Here is a 27,411-nt window from a genome sequence, read left to right as displayed (position 1 = left end):
GCACAAACATCTGCATACAGGCTGGAATGCTCTTCTGAGCATAAATCTTAGTACGGCGGAAGTATTCCAGCACATGCACAGATGTGCACACATGCAGCTCTTATTGCACAAGATACTGCTGTTGCTAGTGCAGACCTGTGCACTCTCCCAGTTTTCCATGGCACCTTTTGAGACACATTTTATTTGCATGCTATTTGCTTACTGCACAGAGGAGCAAAACTTTCTCTCTACACTTGTGTGAGGAAAAGTACGCACCGAACTGTAGTGCACGCTGCAACATGGGTTACTGTACTGGCCCCCGAGATGGGAACAGGAGAGACAGACGAATAAGGCAGTTTACGTTTTCATCTATTTTTAATAGTAGAGCTCAAAACAACCCATCTATGGTTCTAAGAAGACAAGTTATATTTAGCAAAGATTTATATTCCACTAACCCAAGCACGAGCTCTCTCCCAGCAGATGAAGTAAAAAAAAACAAAAATTAGAAAGCAGCACAAATAAAAATCAAAAACAGCAACCACAAGCTCGTATATCTCAGACTGATAAATAGTGACAAATAAACGCAAGGAAGAATGAAGGGAAAACTGCTGTTCAGTAGAATCTTTGCAGAGATTACTAAATGCAACCCATTTTAGCATGCTTTCTGTGTTGTGGGATTTCTATTTGCAAAATGAAAACCAAGTTGTACAATATGTTATTGTAAAATCTGTTTTATTAAAGAGAATTTGCCAAACAACTGTACAAAAGCACAGAACCAGACATCTGAAATATAAACCCCCTCCTCTCCCCTGATAGAGTAAGTATTACAAAAAGCAATGGATGAAAAATAATAACAGAGAACAATATCAAAGTATAAAGCAACTAAAAGGTTGCAAAACAATCAGCTCCAATAGCCATACCCCATAACCATCCCACCCATCCCAAACCCAGAGTCCAGGCACACGCTCTAGAAACAGAACAATGAGATCACAAGTAAGGTCAAAAAATAGCAATAGGGAATTCTCAGGTTAAGTAAGAAAAAGTAAAAGAACAAAGATCCATAGAAACAGGTCATATTCAATGCCCCTAAGGAGATGCATCTCCCAACCTATTCGGTACCTGACTTCGGGCTTTCGGTGTCAGGGATTGCAAGTATGGCTCCCAAAGGGACAAAAATAGCTTTGTCTAGCATCCTGCACTTCCCATACGATCAATTGAGAAATGTGTGCCCTCCAAGTCCAATAGGAGGAGGGTTGTGCAGTAGTCCAGACTCGCAATATAGTTTTATGACCCAATAAGCTAAAGCCTCCTTTTATGAAACTGCGATAGCAGTTTCTAGAGTTTCAGTGCAGTTTCTAGAATCTGCACTGAATGGCCTGTGCTGCTCCCGACGCTCATTGAGTTGCTATGAGTGTTGGGAGCAGCGCAGGCCATTCAGTGCAGCTCCCCATGCTAGAAACTGCTATCGCAGTTTTGTAAAAGAGGGGGTAAGTTTCCTGATCTATGGAAATGTCCCCCTCCCCCCAAAAACAGAAGCTCCCGGCAGGCCCGAAAACAACAACTCAGAAGTACAGGGTATCACTTGGCCCACTATCCGCATGTTAAGCACATACCCTCTTCCAAAAAAGGCACACACCTGGACATGTCCAAAAAAAACATGAATATAGGTAGCACTCTCTAAAAAGCATTTTAGTGCACCGATGTGATGGAGCTGTGACTGAGTAATGTACGCCCTATGAAAAAACCAATATCTACATGCTTGAAGGGAGGCACTGTAAGCAACAGTAGGTATCGTACATAAATTAGCCCCCACATCCCAATTAGTAAGAGATTTATTTCCAAGTTTTGCTCCCAACTAGCTTTCAAAGAAGAAAAATCTTTGGTGGCCTTTTGGACAGTAGAGCCTAATTAATACCTGTTATCTAAGGACAATGCTTAAGTACCTGAGTGTAAAAAAACACTTAGATAACCTTGATAGGCGGTATATAAAAACCTAATAAACTTGAAACTTGACAATCAGGAGCAATTGTATTTTTTTTAAAAAACCCTCTTAGTTTAACACCCAAGTGAAAGACAATTGCAGTACGGTCTAAAGAGAGAAAATAATGCTTAAGTTGGTGAAAGGCAAATCAGCAGCCCCAGCCCGGAAAATCCCGTTGAGAAAACTCAGAATCCACCAGACATTCCAGTAAAGAGATTCCTGAGGTCTCCCAGATGGAGAAGGCTTAGGGAATTCCAAGTTTCCCCAAATAGGCAATAGGTCAGAGATTTGCAGGTTGCCCCTCAGACATAAGACCAGCATTCTCCATACATCCCTCAAAGGCCATATAACTCAGCTGGATCAAAGATGGAATGGAAGGAAGACGTAATGACACCTGTAATACTGAAGCAAAATGGTAAGGAGCCAAAAGAGCCCATTCAAAAAATAAATAGCCATAATCCTGTCTCCCCTGCAACTAATCACATAGATGCTTCAATAGGCAGGCTTTGTTATGTCCTAATATCTGGCAGCCCCAGCCTGCCCATCTCCCAACCCCCAAATAGCCTGGATAAAGAGAGCTTGGGTTTTCTGCCTACCCAACAAAATTTACAAAGTAGTTTATGTAAGCTAGCTACATCCCCCATTCGTAGTTTCAGGGGAAACACCTGGAGTAAGAACAGGCACTTAGGAAAGAGAGACATCTTATAGAGGCTAATCCGCCAGTTAACGATAATGGGAGGGATGTCCAAGTCTCCAACTGCTTCCTGGTAGTGTCCAAGAGGTGTTGAACATTAATAGCATACAAATTGGTAATCTGGTTCGGGAGCAAAATTCCCAAATAAATGAGCAAAGGACTCTTTTCACTAAGTGGAAAAGAGGGGCCCCACTCCCTACCTAAACTTTCCAAGGGAGCCATTGCTTCTGATTTGTCTAGATTTAACTTAAAACCCAAGAAATCTCCATACTCATGGATGATTTTCAATAGTCACAAGGGAAGTCTGGGGTTTCAACAGATGTACTAATCGTCTGCGAAAGCAGCTACTTTAAACTCATGTCCTTCCAACCGTGCTCCCTTAATCTCCAGATTAGTGTAAATATCCTGTAAAAGGGGGTCCAGTGTAAATATAAAAAGTAATGGCGAGAGTGGGCATCCCTGTCTGGTCCCTCTATATAATGGAAAGGGATCAGAGAGGCAGCCATTAATCCAAAGATGAGCACATGGACTCCTATACAGAGTATGAATGCCCTGTACGAAGTAACCTTCTCTGCGTCAAAGCTAACTATCAGAGAAGGCCTCCAATATTTATCCATCGCCTCCATCGCTATAGTAATTTGCTGCATGTTACGAACAATGTAGTGACCATAGGAATGAAGCACAGTGTAAAGGAAATTCCAACGAACACGATCGAAGGCCTTCTCTGTGTCAAAGCTAACTACCAGAAAAGGCCTCCAACCTCTATCTGCCGTCTCCATCGCTACAATAATTTGCTGCAGGTTACGAACAATGTAGCGACCATAGGAATGGAGCACAGTGTAAAGGAAATTCCAACGGACACGATCGAAGGCCTTCTCTGTTTCAAAACTAATTACCAGAAAAGGCCTCCAATCTCTATCTGCCGTCTCCATCGCTACAATAATTTGCTGCAGGTTACGAACAATGTAGTGACCCTACACAAAACCAGCCTGAGACTTGTGAATCAGATCAGGCAACACCCGTATTAATCTGTTAGCCAACTTTTTCGCTAGGAGCTTGGTTTCATAGTTAAGAAGTGGTATAGGCCTATATGATCCAGGACACAGGGGGTCTCACCCTGGTTTTGGTAAAACCACTATGTGGGCTTCCCGAAGACTCCTCCGGAATAGCTCGATTCTTTATACATGATTAAACATGTGAACTAACGGCAAAGTAATATTGCTGCGACAAATCTTATAAAACTCTGCCCAAGTACCCAGGGTTTTCAGTAATGCACTTTGGGCAATCACTCTATCTGCTTCCTCCTCAGAAATATATCTGGTCTGATAAGCAGGGTAAGTCCACCGTCTCCAAATACATAGAACTTCCAAACCAGGTTCCCCTGGGGCCGCATACAACTGCTAATAGTAATCCCGAAAGAAAGTGCTGAGACGGAACTATCAGTATGTTCCCGACCCTGCATATCACATGAAGGCAAGTGTACAATATGTTAAAGACACCCAGTTTTTATCAAAGTTCTGGATTTCCATCTAGTTCATAGCAGACAGCTGAAGGTACAGTAGATACCTATCCACCCAGTAGCTGATTAAGAAGTTTCTAAGAAATTACTACTTGACAGCAAGCTAATGCACAATGAGTTCTACCACAGCTCTGCAGTTTGAGCTTTGTTCCAATAAGGTCAAAACAGATTTCAGCAGGGAAAGCAGAGGTAAAAATGACAATTCAACAGAACTAGAGAGTTGCGCGGGGACAGAAATCCCACCCGTCCCCGCCAAAGTCCCACCCGTCCCCACCCGTCCCCGTGAAGAATCCCACCCGTCCCCGTGAGGAATCCCACCCGTCCCCGTGAGGAATCCCTCTGTCCCCACCTGTCCCCGTGAGGAATCCCCTCCGTCCCCACCCGTCCCCGCGAGAAATCCTTTCCGTCCCCGCCCGTCCCTATAAACTTCAGAAATAGTTATTTCATTTAATTATGCTACTGAATTAAAGGCTCTGGTAGAAACCCATTTACAAATAAGCAAAAAGACTTTATTAATTTGAAAATATTAATTGGGAAAAATACATACTTTGTAAACGGGTTTCTACCAGAGCCACCAAATTGAAGACGTCCTTACCCATCAGCCAATTCCTGCGTATCCGCAGGTTATGTACTGATGTGGAGGAATTTCGCAGGCAAGCCCGAGCATTATATGCCCGCTTTAGAGAGCGGGGGTATCCACACAAAGTTCTCTCTAAAGCCTATCACAGGGCCCTGTATGCCAACAGAGCCTTGCTGCTCTCTCAAGTTCCCACAGGGGAAGACACCAAGATCATCTGTGTCCTAACCTTCTCTGATCAAGCCTCTGAGGTCGCCCGGAGTATTAGGACTCACTGGCATGTTCTGCAGTTGCACCCCGAGTTTCAGGATTTCCCGTGTATTGCTTACGCTAGGCCTAAAAACATCGCTGACCGGGTGGTCCGATCCAAATACTCTTCAGTGCAAGTTCAAAATTACCAAATGTGGCAACACCTGCGATATATGTGCCCTCACTATCGAAGGTCCGCATTGGGAACACCCAGTGACCCACAAACAATATGTTCATAAATCTAATACATCTTGTACATCTAAGTGGGTTATATATATCATTACATGTCCATGCCGGATGAGTTATGTGGGGCGCACACAAAGGACTATCAGAACGCGCCTCATAGAACATCGTAGTCGTATTAATACTCAGTCTCTTACATCTCCGATGGTGCCTCATTGTTTACAATGTAACCATATGTTTCAAGATCTTAAATGGACTATTATTGAGCAGGTTTTTCCGGATTATCAAGGGGACAAGGTAGCTTGGTTACAAAGGAGGGAACAGTTTTGGATTTACGAGCTCCAAACCCTTACCCCTGCAGGACATAATGATTTTATTGAGTGGCATCATACATTCTGATTTGGCCTCGGGTACTCATTATTTTTTGATCTTTTGATTGTTTATTTATCATCTCTTAAAAAATTTTTTTTGTTTGTTTTTGAATGTAAGAACTGGTCTGGTATACGTGATAGTAATTTGTTTCGGTGGCTCACCTGTGTAGCATCATGTGATCGTCCATTTGGATCACGCCTCTCAGTCTGTCGGTTTAAATCGGAGGCGTCCTTTCTGGTCAAGCGCCATTTTCTTCTATTGCCTTCTAGCAGCAGCCTGAAGACTGATCGGCTCCTGCCTAGCGTCAGCTGTTCCTGAAGAAGGGGGAGTACTCCCCCGAAACGGAGTCCCGTAGGACTGTGGTGATACGCTGATTGCCTTTTTGAAGAAGCTAAGTACCTTCATTCTTTTTTGCTGGTTGAAATTGGACACTTGTTTTTTCTAACCCCCCTGTATCAGGGGTAGAGACTACCCACATTGAATGGGAGAATTAACAATTTAAAATACAAAAGCACTTTAAGCACTGTTTGTGTTATTTTGCACTAAATTTCACTAGAGAGCCCTAGGATGTTTCACAGTTGACACCTGTTGGTGTAAGCCAGTGACAGCCTTTGCCTCCTGCGGGAGGTGGCTGTGTGACTGAGGGCTCTCTTTATAATTTTGAGTTAATTTTCTTAAGGTTATTGATAGTGGAACATGTTAGTTCCTTCTCCTCTCTTTGTGTAGTGGTCTCTACCCCTGATTACAGTTTTGATCTTGGGGTTTGGGAGTTTTTCTAGTTCTTCTATAAATTTTTATCAACACAACTAATATACTACTTTATCCTGAAGCAAAAAAAAAAAAGAAATAGAATTGTTTTCCTACCTTTGTTGCCTGGTTTCTGCTTTCCTCATGTTCTCATTCAATTCCTTCCATCCACTGTCTCTCTTCCTTCTGCATCTTCCATTTGCTCTGTTACTGTGCCTCTCCCTTTCTTCCCCCTTCCAAATTGGTCTGGCACCCATCTTCTTCTCTCCGCTCCCCCCATAGTCTGGCATCTCTGTCTTCTTCCCTGCCAGCGTCTTCTCCCCACTCTCTCTTCCCCATTTCCTTTCAGCGACCTTCTCCCCCCTCTGTCTTCCACATGTGCTTTCAGTGTCCTTCTCCCCCCTCTGCTTCCCCATGTCCTTTCAGCGTCCTTCTCCCTCTCTGTCTTCCCCATGGCCTTTCAGCGTCCTTCTCCACCCCCCCCCCGTCTTCCCCATGTCCTTTCAGCGTCCTTCTCCACCCCTTTGTCTTCCCCATGTGCTTTCAGCATCCTTCTCCCCCTCTGTTCAAGTTTCAAGTTTCAAGTTTTATTATTGTTTGATTGAACGCTTTTAAAATTTCAAAGCGTTTTACATAAATAAAATAAAGTGGACTTACTTATACAATTACAATTCATATAAACAAACTGGGAAACAACTTTAGACAAGAAGACAGCTGATAACAATGGGAAGGTGGGGAGGAAATACAATATTTGTTAAAAGATTACATAAAAGGGAAACACATTGGGGAGATAAGGGGAAAAATGAGAGACCGAAAGGATATCTAGAAAAATGAGAATTTGTAATCTGTCAATTAAAGGCTTCTTTAAAAAGAAGACATTTAAGGTTCTTTTTAAATATTTTAAATCTTGTTCTAATCTTAAATACAAAGGAAGAGAGTTCCATAACATTGGTGCCGTAACGGAGAAAATTGAAGCACGGCGGGTTCCAATAATTTTTAAAGAGGGGACATTTAAAGTACATTGTGAAGATGATCTGAGAGTTCTAGAAGAACTGTATGGGATCAAGAGCCTATCTATGAAAGCCGGAGTATTGGATTTTAATGTCTTAAAGACTAAAAGAGCTATTTTGTAAGTAATCCTATAAGAAATTGGCAACCAATGAGCACTTTGAAGTAAGGGTGTGACGTGATCAAATTTTTTGGAACCTGAGATAATCTTTATTGCAGTATTTTGAACGAGTTGAAGACGCCTTATATCCTTTTGGTAAACTCCTTTTAATAAGGAGTTACAATAATCCAATTTTGAGATAACTAATGAGTGGATCAGTGTATTAAGAGAAAATGAATCAAGAAGTGCTTTCAGAGTCCTTCCCCCCCTGCCCGTCTTCCCCATGGCCTTTCAGCGTCGTTCTCCACCCCTTCATCTTCAGTGCTTTCAGCGTCCTTCTCCCCCCTCCTTCTCTACCGCCCCGGGAGCAGCACAGCCGGCCAGGTCCCCTTACTTTTGTGGCGCTTCCCTGACCGACCGACCGACAACAGCCCCGGTCCGACAAACCTTCCTGCCCTTAACCGCGAATCTAAATTACCTTCTTACAGCTGCTGTAAGAAGGTAATTTAGATTCGTGGCTACAGGGCAGGGAGGATTGTCGGACCGGGGCTGTTGTCGGTCGGTCGCGGAAGTGCCACAAAAGTAAGGGGACCTGGCCGGCTGTGCTGCAACCGGGGCGGACCGCTCCCCTCCCTTGGTAGCCACTCACTCGAACCGCGAAGCTACTCTCCTTCTCCTTACTTGCCCTGCCTGCAGCACAGAGCCGAACGGAAGTCTTCCCGACGTCAACGCTGACGTCGGAGGGAGGGAGGGCTTTGTTTAAGCCCTCTCTCCCCTCCGACGTCAGCGCTGACGTCGGGAAGACTTCCGTTCAGCTCTGTGCTGCAAGCAGAGCAGGTAGAGAGAAGAAGAGCCGCACGACTGAGTACATCCAGCCCCGCAGGAACCCCGCGACCCTCGAAGGCGTCCCCATGGGATCCCCGCGACACTAGGGGACGTCCCCACGGGATTCCCGCGACCCTAGCGGGCGTCCCCACGGGATCCCCGTGACCCGAAGGGGGAACCCGCGGGATGCCCGCGGGTCCCGCAGGATTCCCGTCGTCCCCGTTCCCGTGCAGCTCTCTAAACAGAACACAATAGCCATCATTAAGAAATTCAATATGGCCAACACAACAATCATGTTTAAAAGATGATTTAGGACTCCTTTTACTAAGCTGAGGCCCGGAGTGCTAAATGCTCCAGCACTATGCTCCAATTCCTATGAGTGTCAGAGCATTTAGCGCTCCAGGCTGCGGTAGAAACCTCTACCGAGGCTTAGTAAAACCCAGCATTAAGGAAAAAGAAATCCCAACAGTCTGCATCACATCAAACTAAACAAAATTCCATAACACATTCTCTGACTTTTTAAAAATGCTGGACATCACTGAGAGATATGTATGCCTAACACCATTTAAAAAAGAATTCTAATAGTAAAACCAGAACTTACCACTCTCTTTTCCCTAAAGTCAATGCCTACTGTTGTAATAAATTTGGAGCTAAACTTTCCATCTGTGTACTGATAGAGAAAGCTAGTTTTTCCCACTGCAGAGTCTCCCAATGCTAAAAATTTGAGGAGGTAATCGTAATCTCCATCCGCCATCCTGAGACAAACAGTTGTTGACCTGAAAAAAAAAAAAAATACATGCATTAGTTATCATCAAATTGCTATACAGTCATAGTGATTTTATTTTTTGTTCGTCATTAGAAATCCTTAGCAAAGAAGGCCCACAATGGAGTCTTAGAAAGATTTCTTTCAGGTTCAAAACTAAAGCAGTTTCTCCAGGAATAATATTGTACTTACAATCTGTTCACAGGTGAAATATTTGGGGAATTAGAGAGTAAGGTTGCATTTCGATTAAAATTTAATCAATCACAATTAAAGGTATGTTAAAAAGGGGAAAAAAATACCTTAATCACAAGTTTAATCACAATTAAAAATTGTAATCAAAATGCAGTTAAAAAAAAAAAAAAATTAAGAATAAAAAGTAACAAAAATACAAATTGAAAAAAAAAAAATCACAAAATTAAAGAATCTAAAAAGCATGCAGGATAGCTATGAGGGGGTGCTGAAAAGTTCTCCGCCCAACCAAGAAGAGAATGATGTGAATATGGTTCAATTCATGTTCTGAAACAATGTCAAAACATAGAATTTTGTTTCTGCAAATTGGCACTTAACAAAATAAGAGTGGCAAAATAACGCTCTGAATTTAGGAAGTTGGTTGGTTGGGCTGAGAACTTTTCAGCACCCCCCCTCATATGAACAGCCTTATAGTTCACGCAGCCTACTAGTAAGTTTAAAATTAGTATAACTGAGTTGTCACACGGGATCATATTAACCAAAGCATAAAGTACAGATGTAGTATTTAAAAAAGAACTTGCCTATTAAAGGACGAAACAATTCCTGAACCTGTGGAGACCAAGAATCCTCTCGTGATGCAAGTCAAGATGATAGACAAAGGTGCAAAGAAATGAAAAGGCTAACTCGTAGACGCCTTGGAAACAGAACGAGATAAAATATGAAGGTTGGTGTGGGAGAGCCAAACCCTTTATCAGAAGTATGGAAGATAATGTACTTTATATTCTTTTAGAAGTAGTTTGTACAGGTCAGACATAATGAGAACTTGCTAAGTGAAGAAATTATGAATCACATACTATAGCAGAGGCACAGTTGTAAGGTATCTAGCAGAAACAAATGCATCAGTCCTCATCTGGACTGGAGGGGGGGGGGGGGTGGGGGGGCAGGGAAGTAGCTGGATGAGAAAATTCACTGCCAGAAAATTCATTGCCTCAATGCTGGGAATGCTTCTGCAAAGCTGATCTTCAGGCTGCCAGTCAGACTCCTGGCCTGACTTTACCTCCACCCCTGCGGACCAAAAGATGCGCACTGGGATGGGCGAAGGCGAGAAGATGCAGCCAGCACCCTGCGAGACACCGCCGAGTCTCCTAAGGGTGCCCAACAGCTTGCACTCACCTCCTGCTTCATAGCTGGCAGAGTACCCAGTGAGATTGACCTGTCAGCTATAGACCTAAGTCTGTGTATTCTCAAGCAGGCAGAGCTGTGAAAATTCCTGAAAAAGGTAGGAATAAAATGGGGACAGCAAAACAAACAATCCTGCAGGCATGCGTGCAGAAGGAAAGAACTGTAAGTACAGCGAAATAACCCAGTGAAGTACAGCAGAGGCAAGAGGAAAAATCCGGAGTGGATTCTGCAGATGTATGCAGCTATAGGGATTATTGCCCATCTGTCTAGATTCTAGAATATCTCACCTATTGCACTAGAAATCTTAATATTTACACCAGTAGGAGGTATAGAAGTACAGTAGTACCTTGGTTTACGAGCATAATTCGTTCCAGAAGCATGCTCATAAGTCAAAGCACTTGTATATCAGAGCAAAGTTCCCCATAGGCCATAATGCAAACTCAGAAGATTCTTTCTACAGCCAAAGTTTGCTATGGAGGCCCAGGGGTGGGTACCTGGCTGTGGGTGCCACAGCCCCTTCAGCGGGGTGTCTTCTTTCCCTTGGGGTCCCCATGCGGCTACCCTCCTGCTTTGGCCTCTGCCGTCCGCCAGCACCTCCCGGCTCCCGATTGAAGCAGGCCGCCATCCTGCAGAAGCATACATGCGTCGTGCGTGTTTGTATGTGGTACATGTGTTGTCGGGGCTGCGGCCAGCTTGACTCAGGAGTTGAGAGGTCCTGCGCATGCTTCTGCAGGATGGCGGCCGGCTTCAATCGGGAGCCAGGAGGTACTGGTGGACGGCAGAGGCATCGGCCGAAGCGGGAGGGCAGCCGCACGGGGACCCCGAGGAAAGGAAGCCATCCCACTGAAGGGGCTGCGGCACCCACAGGCAGGTACCTACCACTGGGCCACCATAGCCAAGAGCTCGTTTAGTGAGTCAACACTTGTTTTGCAAGTTAAGGTTTGCTCGTCTTGCAAAACACTCGCAAACCGTGTTACTTGCAAACCGAGGTTTGACTATAATTGGTAATTAGTGTACAGGTCATCACAGGTTGTGAATGTGACATCCAAACTGAACAAAATCCTGGCACCTGAGAAGGGAAAGGGCAAACAAAAAGAACAGGTTAATAATGCCAGTGACATCTAGAGAACAACATCTGCACTGTATCTGCTGCCATATGAATAGGACTTTGGGGATTTTGGAAGTTATTTTGGTTTATTCAAAATTACTGTATATAGCATAAATAAAATGCACACACGCTTGCTACTGTACTTTGCCTCCTCCTGACAGCATTCTGCTGGTACTAGGATATAATTCCCAGACACTAAGATTCCTAAGCTGTGATGATACAATTGCTAGGCAATTCACATTGACCTTGACATATCATTTATGTATCTTTTTCAAAAGAGTAAACACCACGGTTTGGCTGAAAATATAGGAACCCAATATTCAAAGGGATTAATATGTTTAGGATCTGCCGCTAAAGTCCCTTAACTGTGAATTTTCAGCAGCACTATACAGATAGCAATGCTGAAAATTTCCTCCGATTGTTCTTGCATGTCTGTATAGCATTTCACCCAGCTAAGTGGACATCGACAATATTCTGCTATTATCTATCTAGCTCAGGGGTCGGCAACTTGTGGCTCTCCAGACCCCAACCCTTTAATCTCCCTTGCAAACCCATGATTCCCCTCCCTCCTCAGGCCTACCAAGATACCTAGTGGTCCAGCAGGGGTCTTTGTGGCGGAAGCGCAACCCTCTCACTCCTGCCTCCTTGCAGCTGTCTTCTAAAATGGCTGCCACCACCTCTTGCGGCAGCTCACAGTACTACAGGAAATGCTGTGAGCTACCGCAAAAGGAGAGTCACACCAGTTCCCTGGTCTGACCGCCACTTAATCTCATTCAGCCTCTCTTCCAATGATAAACTAGTGATGGTGAAGGTCCAGACTGAAATTAAGGACATCCCCAAACCATACTCAAGTCATCTTTGAGGCCCTCTTCACTGGAATCCTGAACTAAACGGACGTTATCGAGCTTATAGATAGCTCCTTTAAAGAAGGAACTTCCAAATCAAAAAAAATATACAAAAGCTTAGCAGAAGTAAAAAAAAAACAAAAAAACATCCCTTGTTAAGTATGGACAGTGACTTCAAGTAATTTCCGGGGGACCCCATCTCCTAGGCTGTGAAAAAGAGAAGCTGAACAAAAGAAGAGAGGAAAGGAAGGGAAATTTAGGAGAAGGGGGAACAAGAATTGCCAGAGAATGTAGGATCTTCTCCCCAGTGGAGAGATGAGTTGCTGCAAAACAAAGTTTTCTTTTGAGCCTGGGGAGGAAGTTAAGCACAGAGGTCTCTTCCTGCTTTTCATGAGCCACCATCTGTATTCACTAACAACATATGTGGATTAAATAGTTCACTAGATCAGCAGAAAAAGTCTCATCTCAATATTATCTAAACCTGTTGGGCCAGGTTAATGGCAACCAAAGATCCATGGTGGTCTCCATTTGGTTACATGTGTAAGCCTAAAATCGGTTTTAGACAGACAGATGTTTCATTACAAAAAGCACTCTATTGTCACCTTAGCTCAGGGGTAGGGAACTCCGGTCCTCGAGAGCCATATTCCAGTCGGGTTTTCAGGATTTCCCCAATGAATATGCATTGAAAGCAGTGCATGAAAATAGATCTCATGCAGATTCATTGGGGAAATCCTGAAAACCCGACTGGAATACGGCTCTTGAGGACCGGAGTTCCCTACCCCTGCCTTAGCTAGTAGCCTCAGAGGCAAAGACAAAAAGCACATTAACACCTAATAATGGTCACTGCAAAATACTGAACACACTTGTGCGATAGTGTGGAATCACTTTACCTACCATATCAACAATCATAGAAACATAGAAAGATGACTGCAGATAAGGGCCATAGCCCATCAAGTCTGCCCACACTATTTACCCACCTCTTAAGTCTACTGACCCCCTAAAGTATAATTGTGATTATACTGTCACTCTACTGTCCCGCTCATTCAGTCCTAGTGACCCTATCCCTTGGCATGACCTCGCAGGGATCCCACATAGGTATCCCATTTGTTCTTGAAGTCTGGGATGCTGCGTGCCTCGACCACTTGCACTGGAAGCTTGTTCCAGTGCTCAATCACTCTCTCCGTGAAGAAGTACTTCCTGGCGTCTCCTCGAAACTTCCCTCCCCTGAGCTTGAGCGGATGTCCTCTTGTGGTCGAGGGTCCCTTGAGAAGAAAGATATCATCTTCCACCTCGACCCGTCCCGTGATGTACTTAAATGTCTCAATCATGTCTCCCCTCTCCCTACGCTCCTCAAGAGTGTAGAGCTGCAATTTGCTCAGTCTTTCCTCGTACGGGAGACCCTTTAGCCCCGAGACCATCCTGGTGGCCATCCGCTGAACCGATTCAACTCTGAGCACATCCTTACGGTAATGTGGCCTCCAGAATTGCACACAGTATTCCAGATGCGGTCCAATCGTACTGTACTTGCCAAGAAAGCCAACAGCAAATGAGAAAATTTCTAATTCAAATTCCTTGTTCGCTGTGAAATAACAAAACCAGACTAATGAATTATTTTCTCATACTGCCCTAATGCTGAACCACTTTATTTAGATTGTGGTGGTGAAATTAGAAGTTTGACCCTCCTTTTACAAGCCTAGATTTGATCATTATTTCTTTCCCCATCCTCCTACCTCAAAGACAGCATGGTAATGTGTCAGAAAACTGGCTTGGCAAGACCCTGTCTGCTTTGCTATCTGCACAGGGTTACCAGATGTCGGGGAAAACCCACACATGCACAGAGGCCCTACAGACCTCGAGGAAGGAGACAGGAGGTTCAACTGGGAAAAGGATTGAGGCGGAGCTAGAGGCGGAGCATGGCAGAACAGGGCAGGGTCAGGTGTCCTCTCTGAACAAAGAATACTATTTGTAAAGAGGCCACACGTTCAAAAACTGTCCACCCTACCACTGCTTGTGTTTTCTTGTTACGGTTTTGGCTGCTTTATCAATAAAAATTATTTTTAAAAAAAACAAACAAAAAACTTTCGCAGTACAGGCAGCCACCAGCCTGTGCTCCTGACATGAAAGGCAAGAAAAGATGTATCAGTATTCCCCTAAACATGCAAGTCTTAAATACAGATTGGGCTTTGAACCAGTCTTGCCCTATCAGAAGGCTTTGATCTTTGTTTTTGTCTAGGTCAATATCTCTCTGAAGCCACTGCCTTTAAAATTACATCTATCTAATCTCTCTTACAAACAGCAGGATGACACCCCTGCTCATGAGCTCTGTTTCATGATGTCCAGTATTTTCTGAGCATAAATATGAGTTGGCTTTAAGTCTAGTACTAAATTAAGCACATGACGAGTTCTCTTGTTCAGAAACATTGCCATGTCTTTGTAAAGCAACTGAAAAATGCTCCCCGCAGAGGTAAACACACTACAGTACAATGCTGCACACTCTCAGAGCCTTCACCATGAAATTTTAATCCTGTCATGGGAGGGGGGAGCAGTTATGCTTTAACCTGCAACAGGATATGCTCCAGAAACAGTATTTTCAATAAATTTGGAGGGCTGCCAAGCAGAGGAACTAGAACTTCATAGAGGCATGCCAAATCAGGAAGCTAGGGGAATTAATCTTTCAGTTAATGAAAGGATTTTTTAAAAAAAAAGTAAATTTGGATGCTACAAGTCTGTGGAAAGCATTTATAAATGTAGGAACTAAGCTCAGGTGGATCCTCTAATATGCTACTGGGGAACTGGGTTTGATTCAAATTGTAGCCCCTTGTGACCCTGGACAAGTCACTTAATCCTCCATTCCCCAGGAACATAACTCAGAAAGGCGGTATATGAAGTCCATAACCCTTTACCCTTTTTTGTGCTTTTTATAACTGTCTTGAGACAGGAAAGAGTCATCAGCTATCCTGTGAGATAGTGACAAATTTGGGACGGGGAATTAAGCAGCCACCACAGGCTTCATAGTAACCTTAAAGCTGTAATATATCCATCTCAAATACCTTGCAATGGGGGGGGGGGGTGTGCCAATGATTTGTATGAATCCCATTTTTGTAGACATTATTTAAAAATGGGATTCATACAAATCATTGGCACACATGCTAAGGCTGAGATTAAATGCAGGTGAGAAGTATAGGTTATAGTGAAAGGAGTATGTGCTACAAGCATAGTGGAAAGATAAAAATTAGGACACCCCATGAAATATTCAGTTCTTTCTTAAGAAATGTTCACATATCGATGTCAAATCTTTTTTGCATTAATCTCTGAAAAAGGAAATAATTGCAACAAAATTTTTCCTTGATTTACTCATGAAACAAAAGATATCTACAAAAATGTGTATTCTAACTGAGGAATAAATTAGGACCCCCCCCCCCCCCCCCCCCACATATCCTCCCACTTAAAGTGGCTCAAATCACACACAGGTGTATCACATCAAGTGCACACGATTCATCGTTATTCAGCATTCTGAAGGAGGTTTGCCCTACTTAAACCTTAGACATTTAGTTTGGTGTGCTCATGACTGCTGCGATGAGAGTGAACACCATGGTGAGATCAAAAGAGCTGCCTGAGGCCTTCAGAAAGAAGACTGTAGCAGCTTATAAGTCTGGTAAGGGATTTAAAAAGATCTTGAAAGAATTTGACATTAGCCATTCCACGGTCAGGAAAATAGTGTACAAGTGGAGAACTTTCCAAACAACTGCCAATATGCCCAGGTCTGGCCATCCAAGCAAGTTGATCCCCCCAGAGCAGACTGCAAGATGCTAAAAGAAGTCTCCAAAAACCCTAAAATGGCATCACAGGACTAACAGCAGGCTCTTGCTATTGTTGATGTGAAAGCACATGTCTCTACAATCAGAAAGAGACTGCACAAATTTAACTTGCATGGGAGGTGTGCACAGAGGAAACCTTTGCTCTCTAAAATAAACATCAAGGCCAGACTGAAGTTTTCAAGAGAGAAAGTAGACAAACACCAGGACTTCTAGAATAGTGTTCTAAGGACAGATGAGTCTAAAATTTAATTATTTGGACACCAGAAAAGAGGACATGTTTGGTATACACCAAATACAGCATTCCAGGAAAAGAGCCTCATACCAACTGTGAAGCATGGAGGTGGAAGTGTCATAGTTTGGGGATGCTTTGCTGCAGCAGGACCTGGCCAGCTCACCATCATAGAATCCACCATGAATTCTCTCGTGTATCAGAGGGTGCTTGAGGAACATATGAGACCATCTGTAAGAAAATTAAAGCTGAAGTGGAACTGGTCCCTGCAGCACAATAATGACCCAAAACATAGCAGTAAATCTACCAAGGACTGGCTGAAAACTAAGAAATGGAGAGCCCTGGAGTGGCCGAGTCAAAGCCTTGATCTTAATCCCATTGAGATGCTGTGGGGTGATTTGAAACAGGCTGTACATGCAAGAAACCCCTCAAACATCTCACAGCTGAAAGAATTCTGCATTGAAGAGTGGGCCAAACTTTCCTTAGACCAATGTCAGAGACTGGTAGATGGCTACAAGAAGCGTCTCACTGCAGTTATTTCAGCCAAAGGGGGTAACACTAGCTATTAGGGTGTAGGGTGCCCTAATTTATTCCCACTAGAATACACATTTTTGTGGATATCTTTTGTTTCATGAGTAAATCAAGGAAAAGCTTTGTTGTTTACCGGCAATTACATCACTTTCTTTACCAGAGATAACATTTTTCGCTTTATAAGACACACTTTTTTTTCCCCAAAAAAGTGGGTGGAAATAAGGGTGTGTCTTATAGAATGAATACCCAACCAAACACCCCCCCCCCATTACCTTATTTAGTTGGTCCAGCGATCCTGCCCTTCCCTCCAGTTCTCCTAAACTTGCTGCATCAGAGTGGCTCAAAAGGTAGGCGTGCACTTTTCACGTGCCTGCCTTGACCCATGCTACTACGTGAATGGCTGCCATCAGTTCTCGTGCGAGAACAGACAGCAGCTGTTCATGTAGCAACGCGCGCCTGCCTTTTGCGCCACTCTGATGCTGCTGCAGCTAGTTCGGGAGAGCTGGAGGGAAGGGCAGGACCGCCAGGCCAACTAAAATAAAGTACAGTGGGGGAGGGGGGGGGGGAGGACCTGCCTGCCTGCTTGCCTCAGGATGGGGGCCCTGCCTACCTGTCACTACGCCACTAGCCCTGCCTGTCACTAGGCCAGACTGCCCTATCCCAGCCTACCACTAGACCACCAGAGGGGGGGGGGGGAAAGGATACAGAGCCTGGCAGGGAAGGGGAGACAGGGTATAGAACCTGGCAAGGAGTATGGTGTTGGGTGCAGAGCCTGGCAGGGAGAATTTGGTTCAGAATGTTTTTTTTCTTGTTTTCCTCTTTTAAATCTAGGGTGTGTCTTATGGTCAGGTGCGTCTTATACAATGAAAAATATAGTAAATAAAACAAAAGATATGACATCGATATGTAAGAAAGAGCTGAATATTTCATCGGGTGTCCTAATTTTTTCACATGACTGTAGATAACCCCCCGCTAAAATACATGCACGCTAAACCGGCTGGAACCAGTTTAGTGAGCACGTTAAAGGCAGATTTTAGTTTTGAGAATCTGCCCCTGAGCTTTGGACTGAGTAAGGTGCTTAAATAATGAGGTAACAAGTAAAGCAACCTGCAAAGTAAATCCTACATGGCTGAGTTTTGGCTTCCTGCCCGGCATGAAAGTTTAAAGGTTCTTTAAATTTTATCTTCAACCTAAAGTGTAGTGGAAATTCATTATACTGTGATTAAAACAAATTTTTCAGAAGCCCTATACAAAAAATAGTCCATGTTCATTTGTCGGACAGGGTTGCAAGACTATTTCTAAAAAAAAAAAAAAACTGGGGCTGTCACCCATCCAGCCACTTGAAGACACACTACAAAATGTAAAAAAAAAAAAAAAGTGAAGACAATACTGACTTTCCTGCTGAAGTTATCCTGAAAGCAAACCAGAACATTTTATAAAAAGTCACACAGGCCAGCATCTAAAAATTTTCACCAGAACTTTTTCACCAGAACTGATGCAAAGAATACGCCCCAATATTTCAAAATGATTGGGGTATCAAACACGATACCAATTACCCCGCCCTTGACACTATGAAAAAGCTTGTTCAATATTGGTGGTGCTCAGGGTCCTGCAAAGGAAGAGGTCTCAACACAATATTCACAGAATATGTAGTTGTAGCAGTTGTAAATCTTTTGCACATTGATTTTCTACTCTCTTACTTACAATTGCCATTGGTATTTTAAAAAGCAATGCACTTATTCAGCCTAAATATAAAGGGGTTTAAAGATAAAGAAAACCAGAAATGTTAAGTTACCCAGTTTCAGGATGGAGATTTTGGGACAGTCCTGGTTTTCTGACCACCCTATCCTGTTGTATTATGGGACTTGTAGCACTGATTTAAATGGGCAGGATCAGCACTACAAATCCCAAATTGTTTTAGGATGTAAGTTCAGAACCAGAACTGGACAAAAAGACTCCAGCCTGGAACTGGGTAACTTGGCATCTCTGGAAAAAAAATTTGGTCTTACCTGCTAATTTGCTTTCCTTGAGTCTAACCAGATTATGCATGTCCGTCAGCCAATAGATGGAGACAGAGACTTAACAGCTGTGAGCTTCATGCAAGAAAGGGTTTTGCAATGGCACATCACACCAATCTCTCTCTAACAAATGAATAGCCCCCCACCTCCCCCCCCCCCCACACAGACACTTTTTTCTTTTTTTTACAAAGCCTGCCACGCGGGAAACACTCCGACATCCATTAAATCCTATGGACATCGGAACGATTACTTGCAGCTTATAAAAAGAGCTCTAATTATTTAGTATGTCAAACACAGTTAAAAGGAAAAAAAATATTTTAGAAAGGAATACAGATTTCTGCTGTGCAAACCCTGCTAGCAGAGAAACTTTGAGGGTTCTGGTCCTCTCTCAAAAGAGAAATTGAAACAAATGTTAAAACAAGAAATAAATGGAAAGAAGCTGCAGGTTAGGCCACAGGATGATCTCTGGACTGGTCTGGTTGGACTCAAGGAAAAAGAGCATGCGGCATCTTAGCACTTTATTTCAGACACCTTTTATACTGTAGAATTGCCTTCTATATGTGCCTGCATGTCATGCCCATTTGCGCCATTATTCTATACTGGAATCTGGACACCCAGATGCTGTTACAGAATTGGCATGAGCCATGCTGCACCAGGATGCCCAAATGTGGGTACTAATTTATACGGAGTGGGACACAGAAAAGTAGCCTGCCTCTAATATCAGTGCCACGCTCTTGGGAAAAGGTCATAGCCCCTAAATCTCTGCTCTCAGAAGTGGATTGCAATTACCCCCGAAAATCAACTCGAAGGCTTTCTCAGCAAGTTGGCATATCACGAATGACATGTCAGCAAGTGCTGAAATCTCTGAACCTCAAACCGTACTGAATAACATATGTGCAGGAACTGAAAGAGCACAACAAAGCTAAATGCGTAAATTACTGTACATGGTTGCTGACGGACATTTGGACAAATCGCTGTACTTCATGATGGATGAAGCTTGGTTTCATTTATCAGGTCACTTAATTTTCCAGAATATGAGGTACTGGTCCGCTGAAAATCCCTACTTAACTCACGAACCACCACTTCACGACCAGAAAATTGGCTTTTGGTGCGTGGTGTCAGGAACATGAATAGCGGGCCAAATTTTCTTCGAATCAAGTGTGAATAGCGCGGTTTACCTGGACATCTTTGAACAATTTTATGACCAATACACACCAGAAAATGTACTGCTTTTTCCAACAAGATGGGGCAACATACCACATCTCACGCGCCTCACTGGCACAGGTTCATAAACTGTGTACAGAGGAGCAATGGGTTATAGCCACCACGTTCCCCAGACTTGTCCACATGCAATTTTTTATCTGTGGTGAAATTTAAAGCAGAAAGTGTATGCCAACAATACACATACCCTGGATGAACTCAAGGAAAACATCACGAACACTATCCGTGGCATCACTGTTGAAGAGGTGCAAGAAGTATCAACCAACATGATCCGACATGCCCAAAGGTGCATAGACGTGAATGGGAACCACTTTCACCATCTGTTGTAACTTGTGGGTAAGTGAATCCACTTGCTCGTTCATCTTGTCATACTATCACCAGAGGTGGACTACTTTTCCGTGGCCCACCCTGTAGAATTGCCCAGGGCTGTGGAGTTGGAGTCGGAGTCGAGGAGTCGGAGGAAATTTCGGGTACCTGGAGTTGGAGTCGGAGTCAGAAGTACAAAAAACTGAGGAGTCTGAATCGGAACATTTATCTACCGACTCCATTTTTGAACTTGGCATACCAATCACGAGCGATTCTTTCAGCTATAGCACCCACTATATACACAGCACAAATGTTGAGAGCAGCTTCTGCGGCCTTAGAACCTTTGATTAAAAGCAAAAAGAAGGTGGTGTCGAAAATGCTCATTTCTCTCAACTTGACATTCCATTTTAACGATCTGAAAATTAACCAGTGCTGTGGAGTCGGAGTCAAGCTGTGGAGTCGGAGTCGAGGAGTCAGAGTCGGAGGAAATTTTGGGGACCTGGAGTCGGAGTCGGAACATTTATCTACCGACTCCACAGCCCTGGAATTGCCCCATAGTTTTATGTTAACTCTTTTTTATTCAGAATTCAGTAAACATGCACATAAACAATACAATGTTGCCTTTGCTTTATGACTTTCAGAGAAGGGCAAGAAAACTGATAAGAGGAAAGATTAAAGCGGCTAAACCTCTTCAGTCAGGGAAGAGATGATAGAGGACTGGGGGCCGATCCTGTTCAATGTGTTTGTGAGTGACATTGCTGAAGGGTTAGAAGAAAAGGTCTGCCTTTTTGTGGATAATACCAAGATCTGTAACAGAGTAGACACCGTTGAGGGAGTGGAAAACATGAAAAAAGATCTACAAAAGTTAGAGGAATGGTCTAATATATGGCAACTAAAATTCAGTGCAAAGAAATGCAAAGTAACGCATTTGAGGATTAATAATCAGAAGGAACCATAAATGCAGGGAGGTGCGAGGTTGATATGCACGGATGGGGAGAGGGACCTTGGGGTGATATCCCATTTCGTACTACATAACCCTGTGAGGTTAACCAGAAACTGTAATTTATTTGCATACTTGAAGATTTTAGGCTGTAAATTTAGGTCTTTCTTAGACAGGATGCTCGCATTTCAAGCAAGCAAACAGTCCTGGTTGGGTAACTACATTAGCGGAGCCATGCTGTCTAATGGCGCCTTCCGAAAGGAAATTAAGACAGTATCGTTTGATAAATTTATCTCTTAATTTGAGGTTTTATTCTTAACTTAATAATTTTAACTGTATTAACAAATAGTTTTATTGTCATTTTAGTTAATATGCAGTATTTTTACCATTAATATTTTGTATTTCGCTGATTGTCCGGTTTTTCTCTTTTTTGTAAACTGCCTAGAATTCTTTTGATTGACGCGGTATAGAAAAATAAAGTTATGTTATGTTATAGCAGGGGTAGGGAACACGTGCCATATGTTGGGCGGGAAGGCATTCGCGCATGCACGGTGCAGTAGTCGTGAACTTTCTGAAGTTCTTCAAGCAAGATGACTTGTGAAGCTGTCTGCATCGGGGCTCCATGGATGATGTCACCCATATGTAAGAATATGGGTGACGTCATCCACGGAGCACCATATGTGAGAATATGCTACCTGCTTGTCCTGGGATAAAGACCCGAATGATCCATCCAGTTTACCGAACCATACATACTTCATAAATGTAATTATTTAGTTTAAATGGTCCTTTTTCTTAGATATTCAAAGCATTTTACAATAAAACAGCCATAAATTAGGAGCAATACATACAAAGAAAGTCCAAGCTTCAAATATCATACCAACAGCCAGTGGCGTAGCGAGGGTAGGAGGTGCCAAGGGCGGTGGTACCCTCCCCTCTCCTTCCACACCATCCCCCTACCCCCACCGTCTTTTTCGAGCCCCCACTCCTTCCACGCCAACCCCCCATTCCTTCCACGCCCCCATGCCACACTCGCTCCCTCCCTTCCCACCTCCATACCTCTTTAAATCTTCACCAGTGAGAGCAGCTTCTCCAACCTGCCGCTTGCGTTGGTGTTGGTTTTTCCTCTGATGTCACTTCCTGCCCCCGCAACTCAGAAGTGATTTCAGAAGGAGCCAAGCCAGCACAAGCAGCAGGTTAGAGTAGTTACTCACACGGGCAAAGATTTTAAAGAGGTACAGGGAGGGAGGGCGCTAGAATGGCATGGCGTGAGGGGGGGCGAAGAGGTGCTAGTGACCCCACCATGATGGTATCTGGGGCAGTCTGCCACCCCCCTCATTCCCCCCTTACTATGCCACTGCTAACAATCATAATTTAAGTAATGCACATTAGTTGAACATTCAGAATTCAGATACAATACAACCAAGAGAGCCTTCTATTTTAATCTGGTTTTGGTACAACCTTTCCAAACGTTCGGTTGGCAATGCTTTTGCATCATCTGGGAAGATAATTGGCTTGTTTTTCAGACATGGGTGTAGAAAAGAACCAATATAGTATAGTGGATGAACAGGAAAATAAGTGCCTATTAAATGCTGGAAATGCTCCTTGATGTCAGCAATGATGGATAAATCTACTGCAGTAACAGCAAGATGCTTGAGCAACTGGGCACGTGATGGAAGGATGTTGCAGCAGACAAAACGCTTGTTGCCATAAAGGCAGACAAGACACAAATGATGTAATTTAACAGTAGAACATTTAAATCCAAAAGCAGTTTCTGCAGTTTTGGGGCTTTTTTTTAACATTGAATTCAGTTGCCATTTGTTTAAGATGTGTTAATTATTTTACACATCTAGTTGGAACAGCCTGTTTAAGGTTAGTTTCCAAGTTTATCTGACATTTGATATACCACAATGGAAGAACATCTATGCAGTTTACATATATAAGTAAAGGCAGAACCACAATATCAATAGTAAAGGCAAGAAAATAAAGAATTAAAAAATTAAAAACATAGAAAGATGACGGCAGAAAAGGGCTATAGCCCATCAAGTCTGCCCACTCTACTGACCCACCCCATTAAGTCTGAGTACTAATGACCTATTTCCTAAACTCGACCCTCGTAAGGATCCCACTAGGGCATCCCATTTATTCTTAAAGTCAAGCACGCTGGTGGCCTTGATCACCTGCTCTGGAAGCTTTGTTTCAGACTGGTCTCCATTAGGTTCCTCATTCCATTTAGCAAATCATTGGCCAAATGCATCTATAAACAGGAAAGTTTTTAATAATGTTTTAAAACGTTCAAGATTATGTTTTATTTGAATGTAATTTTGGAAATCGTTCCAAAGTTGAGGACCAAGGACTGCAAAAGAACGATCTCTAGTGGACAAGTATACAATTTGCCTAATCGATGGAATCACTGAATGGGAAAACACTGCAAAGAGCCGAAGAGCTTACAGGGAGATCCTCTGCCTTAGGAAGCAGGCAAGTTGGTCACAGTTTGTCCCTTTGGCCATAGCTCTGTCCCCATCCCCACCCTGTCCCCTTCCCTGCCATTCTCTAATTCTTTCCTCCCAATACACAAATAGTAATAATAATTTTATTCTTATATACCGCCAAAGCCATGAAAGTTCGAGGTAGTTTACAACAAGATGCGCAGGACAAATAGCACAGAGTTTACACTACATTGCTATCAAATACAAGCCATGATGATTCGAGGTAGTTTACAAAGAAAGGAGCTGAACAAACAGTGAAGTGGTCACAATACAAAGACATCGCATACAAGCTTACAGAAAGGAAGAAAAGGAAAGTTTATAAAAATTCTTAGGTTACAATTCGATTAAACAGATTCGTTTTTACAGATTTTCTAGAATTGAGGTAGGATGAAGAATGCGTGATAATTTTACCCAGCTAATCGTTCCATTTGCCTGCCTGGAAGTACCCTTACCTACTCTTAAAATTTGCTGCTGGCATTACAGCCACAACAGATCTGTTTTCTTCCTGCACAATTCTGCTTTAATTATGAGCCCTATGCTGCCAAATGTCCACTTTATTCTCACGAGATTATGAGAGTTGGAGCACATTAAAGCTTAAACCCACAGGGAGAAACAAAATGACAGAAGAACCTCCACGCCCATGACCCCGTCTCTCAGGCACTATCATTGCCAAACACTATATCTTTAAAGGCCTGACATTAGCGTATAAGTCCCTGCACAACATGATGTCAGGCTACATATCAACTAAGCTTCCTCCATATGTACCTAACAGGCCATTCTGCTCTCAGGAGGAAACACGTCTACAGATAACCCCCTGGTCGCGCCCTTCAACTACAAAAAACGCCAGACAACAATCCTACTCCCATTCCATACCACACTATTGGAATCAACTGCCCCCAAAGATCAGATCCCTCAAAGGACTCCTGAACTTTAGGAAAGCAATACAGACTTACCTCTTCACCTTGCATGATATCATTTAGGCAAAAAATGATGTATTGTATATAGAAATGTATATATTGAACTAGATCCTTCGTAAAGGTTAGGTTAAGTTAGAATGAACACACTGTAGCATAAGTATGACAAATTGTTATCTGTTCTGACTGAATATTATGTTTATATTAACCTGTAACCAGTTGTGAGAAAACTAAATAAATTAGTTGTCCCAGAAAAAAACCTTTCAGGATAAAAAAAAGGAAAAGGATTCAGACATGAAACAAGATGGTGCTGTGATCGGATGTGCAGGAGGAAGTTCTGCTTCAGTAGCGACTTCGCTTGCAGCGATGGTGAAGCGGAAGGGCAAGCCGCGTACTTACCCAGCTGAGGCGGCTGCCTCTCCAGCTTTGGGTCAACGAACGCTACAGGAATTCCTTCTGCCGAAGGAACAGAATCTTCAGGAGCGAGAGCAGACAGTGGAGGAAGAACCTGCTTGCGATTTTGACACCTTGCTAAGCCCCGAACGCCGCGAGACTCCCAATCAGCTTAGAGGTGGAGCGCAGTTGTAGTTGGGGAGTAACGTCTCTAATTCCGAAGTGGTTAATGGGACTCCCTCTAATGCTGGGACGCTGCCTGCTCTCTCACCCGGTTTAATGGGACACCCAGCGGCGACGGTCTGTCTGGGAGCTGAAGGAGGAAGCCCAGTTGGGAATTTTTCCCTTTGAGCGGACACTGGAAGCGCGGAAGGCCTACCGGTAACTGGAAAGAGAGCTACCCAGAAGCTGAAGAAGAGACCTGAGAAAATTACTGTGGGATGCGGTAAGTGCACTGGCAGCTGAATTGACTGCTCAGCTAGATAATGTTTTACAGATTCCAGAGCAGAATAAAGACCAGGTAAAGCAATCGGTTGATTCAGTCACTAGTATTGAAACTCGAGTTCAGCAGTTAGAAGGAACATCTGATAAAATGCAATCTGTTCAATCAGTCTTGATTAAAAATAATTTGAATATTCATCAAAAGTTAGAGAGATTAGAAAATTATGAACGCAGGTTGAACTTGAGGTTGTTGAATTTCCTACAGTCACCAATGGTATCACCTGTTGAAATGTTGAAGAAATATCTAAGAGACACAATACAAATATCTTCTACATATAAGAACATAAGAAACGCCTCTGCTGGGTCAGACCCGAGGTCCATCGTGCCCAGCAGTCCGCTCACGCGGCGGCCCAACAGGTCCAGGACCTGCGCAGTAATCCTCTATCTATACCCCTCTATCCCCTTTTCCAGTAGGAATTTGTCTAATCCTTTCTTGAACCCCAGTACTGTACTCTCCCAATTACGTCCTCTGGAAGCGCATTCCAGGTGTCCACCACACGCTGGGTAAAGAAGAACTTCCTAGCATTTGTTTTGAATCTGTCCCCTTTCAGTTTTTCCGAATGCCCTCTTGTTCTTTTATTTTTCGAAAGTTTGAAGAATCTGTCCCTCTCTACTCTCTCTATGCCCTTCATGATCTTGTAAGTCTCTCTCATATCCCCTCTAAGTCTTCTCTTCTCCAGGGAAAATAGACCCAGCTTCTCCAATCTCTCCGCATATGACAGGTTTTCCATACCTTTTATCAGACGTGTCGCTCTCCTCTGAACCCTCTCGACTATCGCCATATCCTTCTTAAGGTACGGCGACCAATATTGGACGCAGTACTCCAAATGCGGGCGCACCATCGCCCGATACAACGGCAGGATAACTTCTTTCGTTCTGGCTGTAATACCTTTTTTTGATTATACCAAGCATTCTATTCGCTCTCTTAGCGGCCGCTGCACACTGTGCCGTCGGCTTCATTGTCATGTCCACCAATACCCCCAAGTCCCTTTCCTGGGTACTCTTATTCAATAATATCCCTCCCATTGTATAGTTGTACCTGATTCAATCCTTCCAATTACTATAGCATTCTATGTGAACTCTGGTAGCCCGCTGGTTAATTTAGTTAAAGAACGGAAATCAGAAGCCAACTTTGATCTTACTGGCTTTTTAGAGGATTCTAGATCAGTAGTGACTACATCTAACTTAATTGCATCCTTTGCTCTGGAATTCGATAGGAATCAGAAGACTAGGTATGTTTTCTGTGATGGCCCCACAACTGTGGAATGCATTGCCTCAGTATATTAGGGAAGAAAAACATGTGGAGGGGCATAATCAAAAAAAGCGTCCAAGTCCCCTTTTGGCCTAAGTCCCTAAACGTTCAACCCAGAAGAAGGGAAAGTGTCCATAACCAAAACAAATGGCCATGTTTTGATTATGACCTTCCTCTGCCTAGCCACTCCTGGGGGCGGGGCCTTGGGCACATGGTCGGGTTGGGTCCATGTGCCTCAGGACCTGCCCCCAGGAGGGGCCTAAGGCTCCCGGGCCTATTCTGATTGGCCCAGGCGCCTTAGGCCCCACCAGTAGGCGGGGCTTTGGGACGGATGGGCCAATCCGGCCTCATTCCGTCATTGGCTGCCTGCCGGACAGGCGGGTTTGGCTCCCTTCTGTCCAGCCAACTAAACCAAAGGTACGGGGAAGGGGGGTGGGGGGGCGGTAGTTGGGGGGAGGGGGGTTTGCGTCGAAGGCAGGAG

The 27,411-nt window shown here is 43.6% G+C and overlaps 1 protein-coding gene across 7 annotated transcripts in view; it reads right to left on the bottom strand.

The window, feature by feature from the left end:
• Window positions 1-27,411, bottom strand: part of RAB27A (RAB27A, member RAS oncogene family) — a 120,548-nt gene that overhangs the window by 32,498 nt on the left and 60,639 nt on the right. For all 7 annotated transcript variants that reach the window (XM_033920316.1, XM_033920317.1, XM_033920315.1 and 4 more), the window contains one exon: window positions 8,836-9,010. In XM_033920316.1, coding sequence (XP_033776207.1) covers window positions 8,836-8,988 — 153 coding nt within the window. In that variant the 5' untranslated portion in view covers window positions 8,989-9,010. The remainder of the gene's footprint in view (window positions 1-8,835; window positions 9,011-27,411) is intronic.

The sequence above is a fragment of the Geotrypetes seraphini genome, chromosome 14, assembly GCF_902459505.1.
Source record: "Geotrypetes seraphini chromosome 14, aGeoSer1.1, whole genome shotgun sequence".
Classification (NCBI taxonomy): Eukaryota; Metazoa; Chordata; class Amphibia; order Gymnophiona; family Dermophiidae; genus Geotrypetes; species Geotrypetes seraphini.
This window is presented reverse-complemented; position numbering and strand designations above follow the sequence as displayed.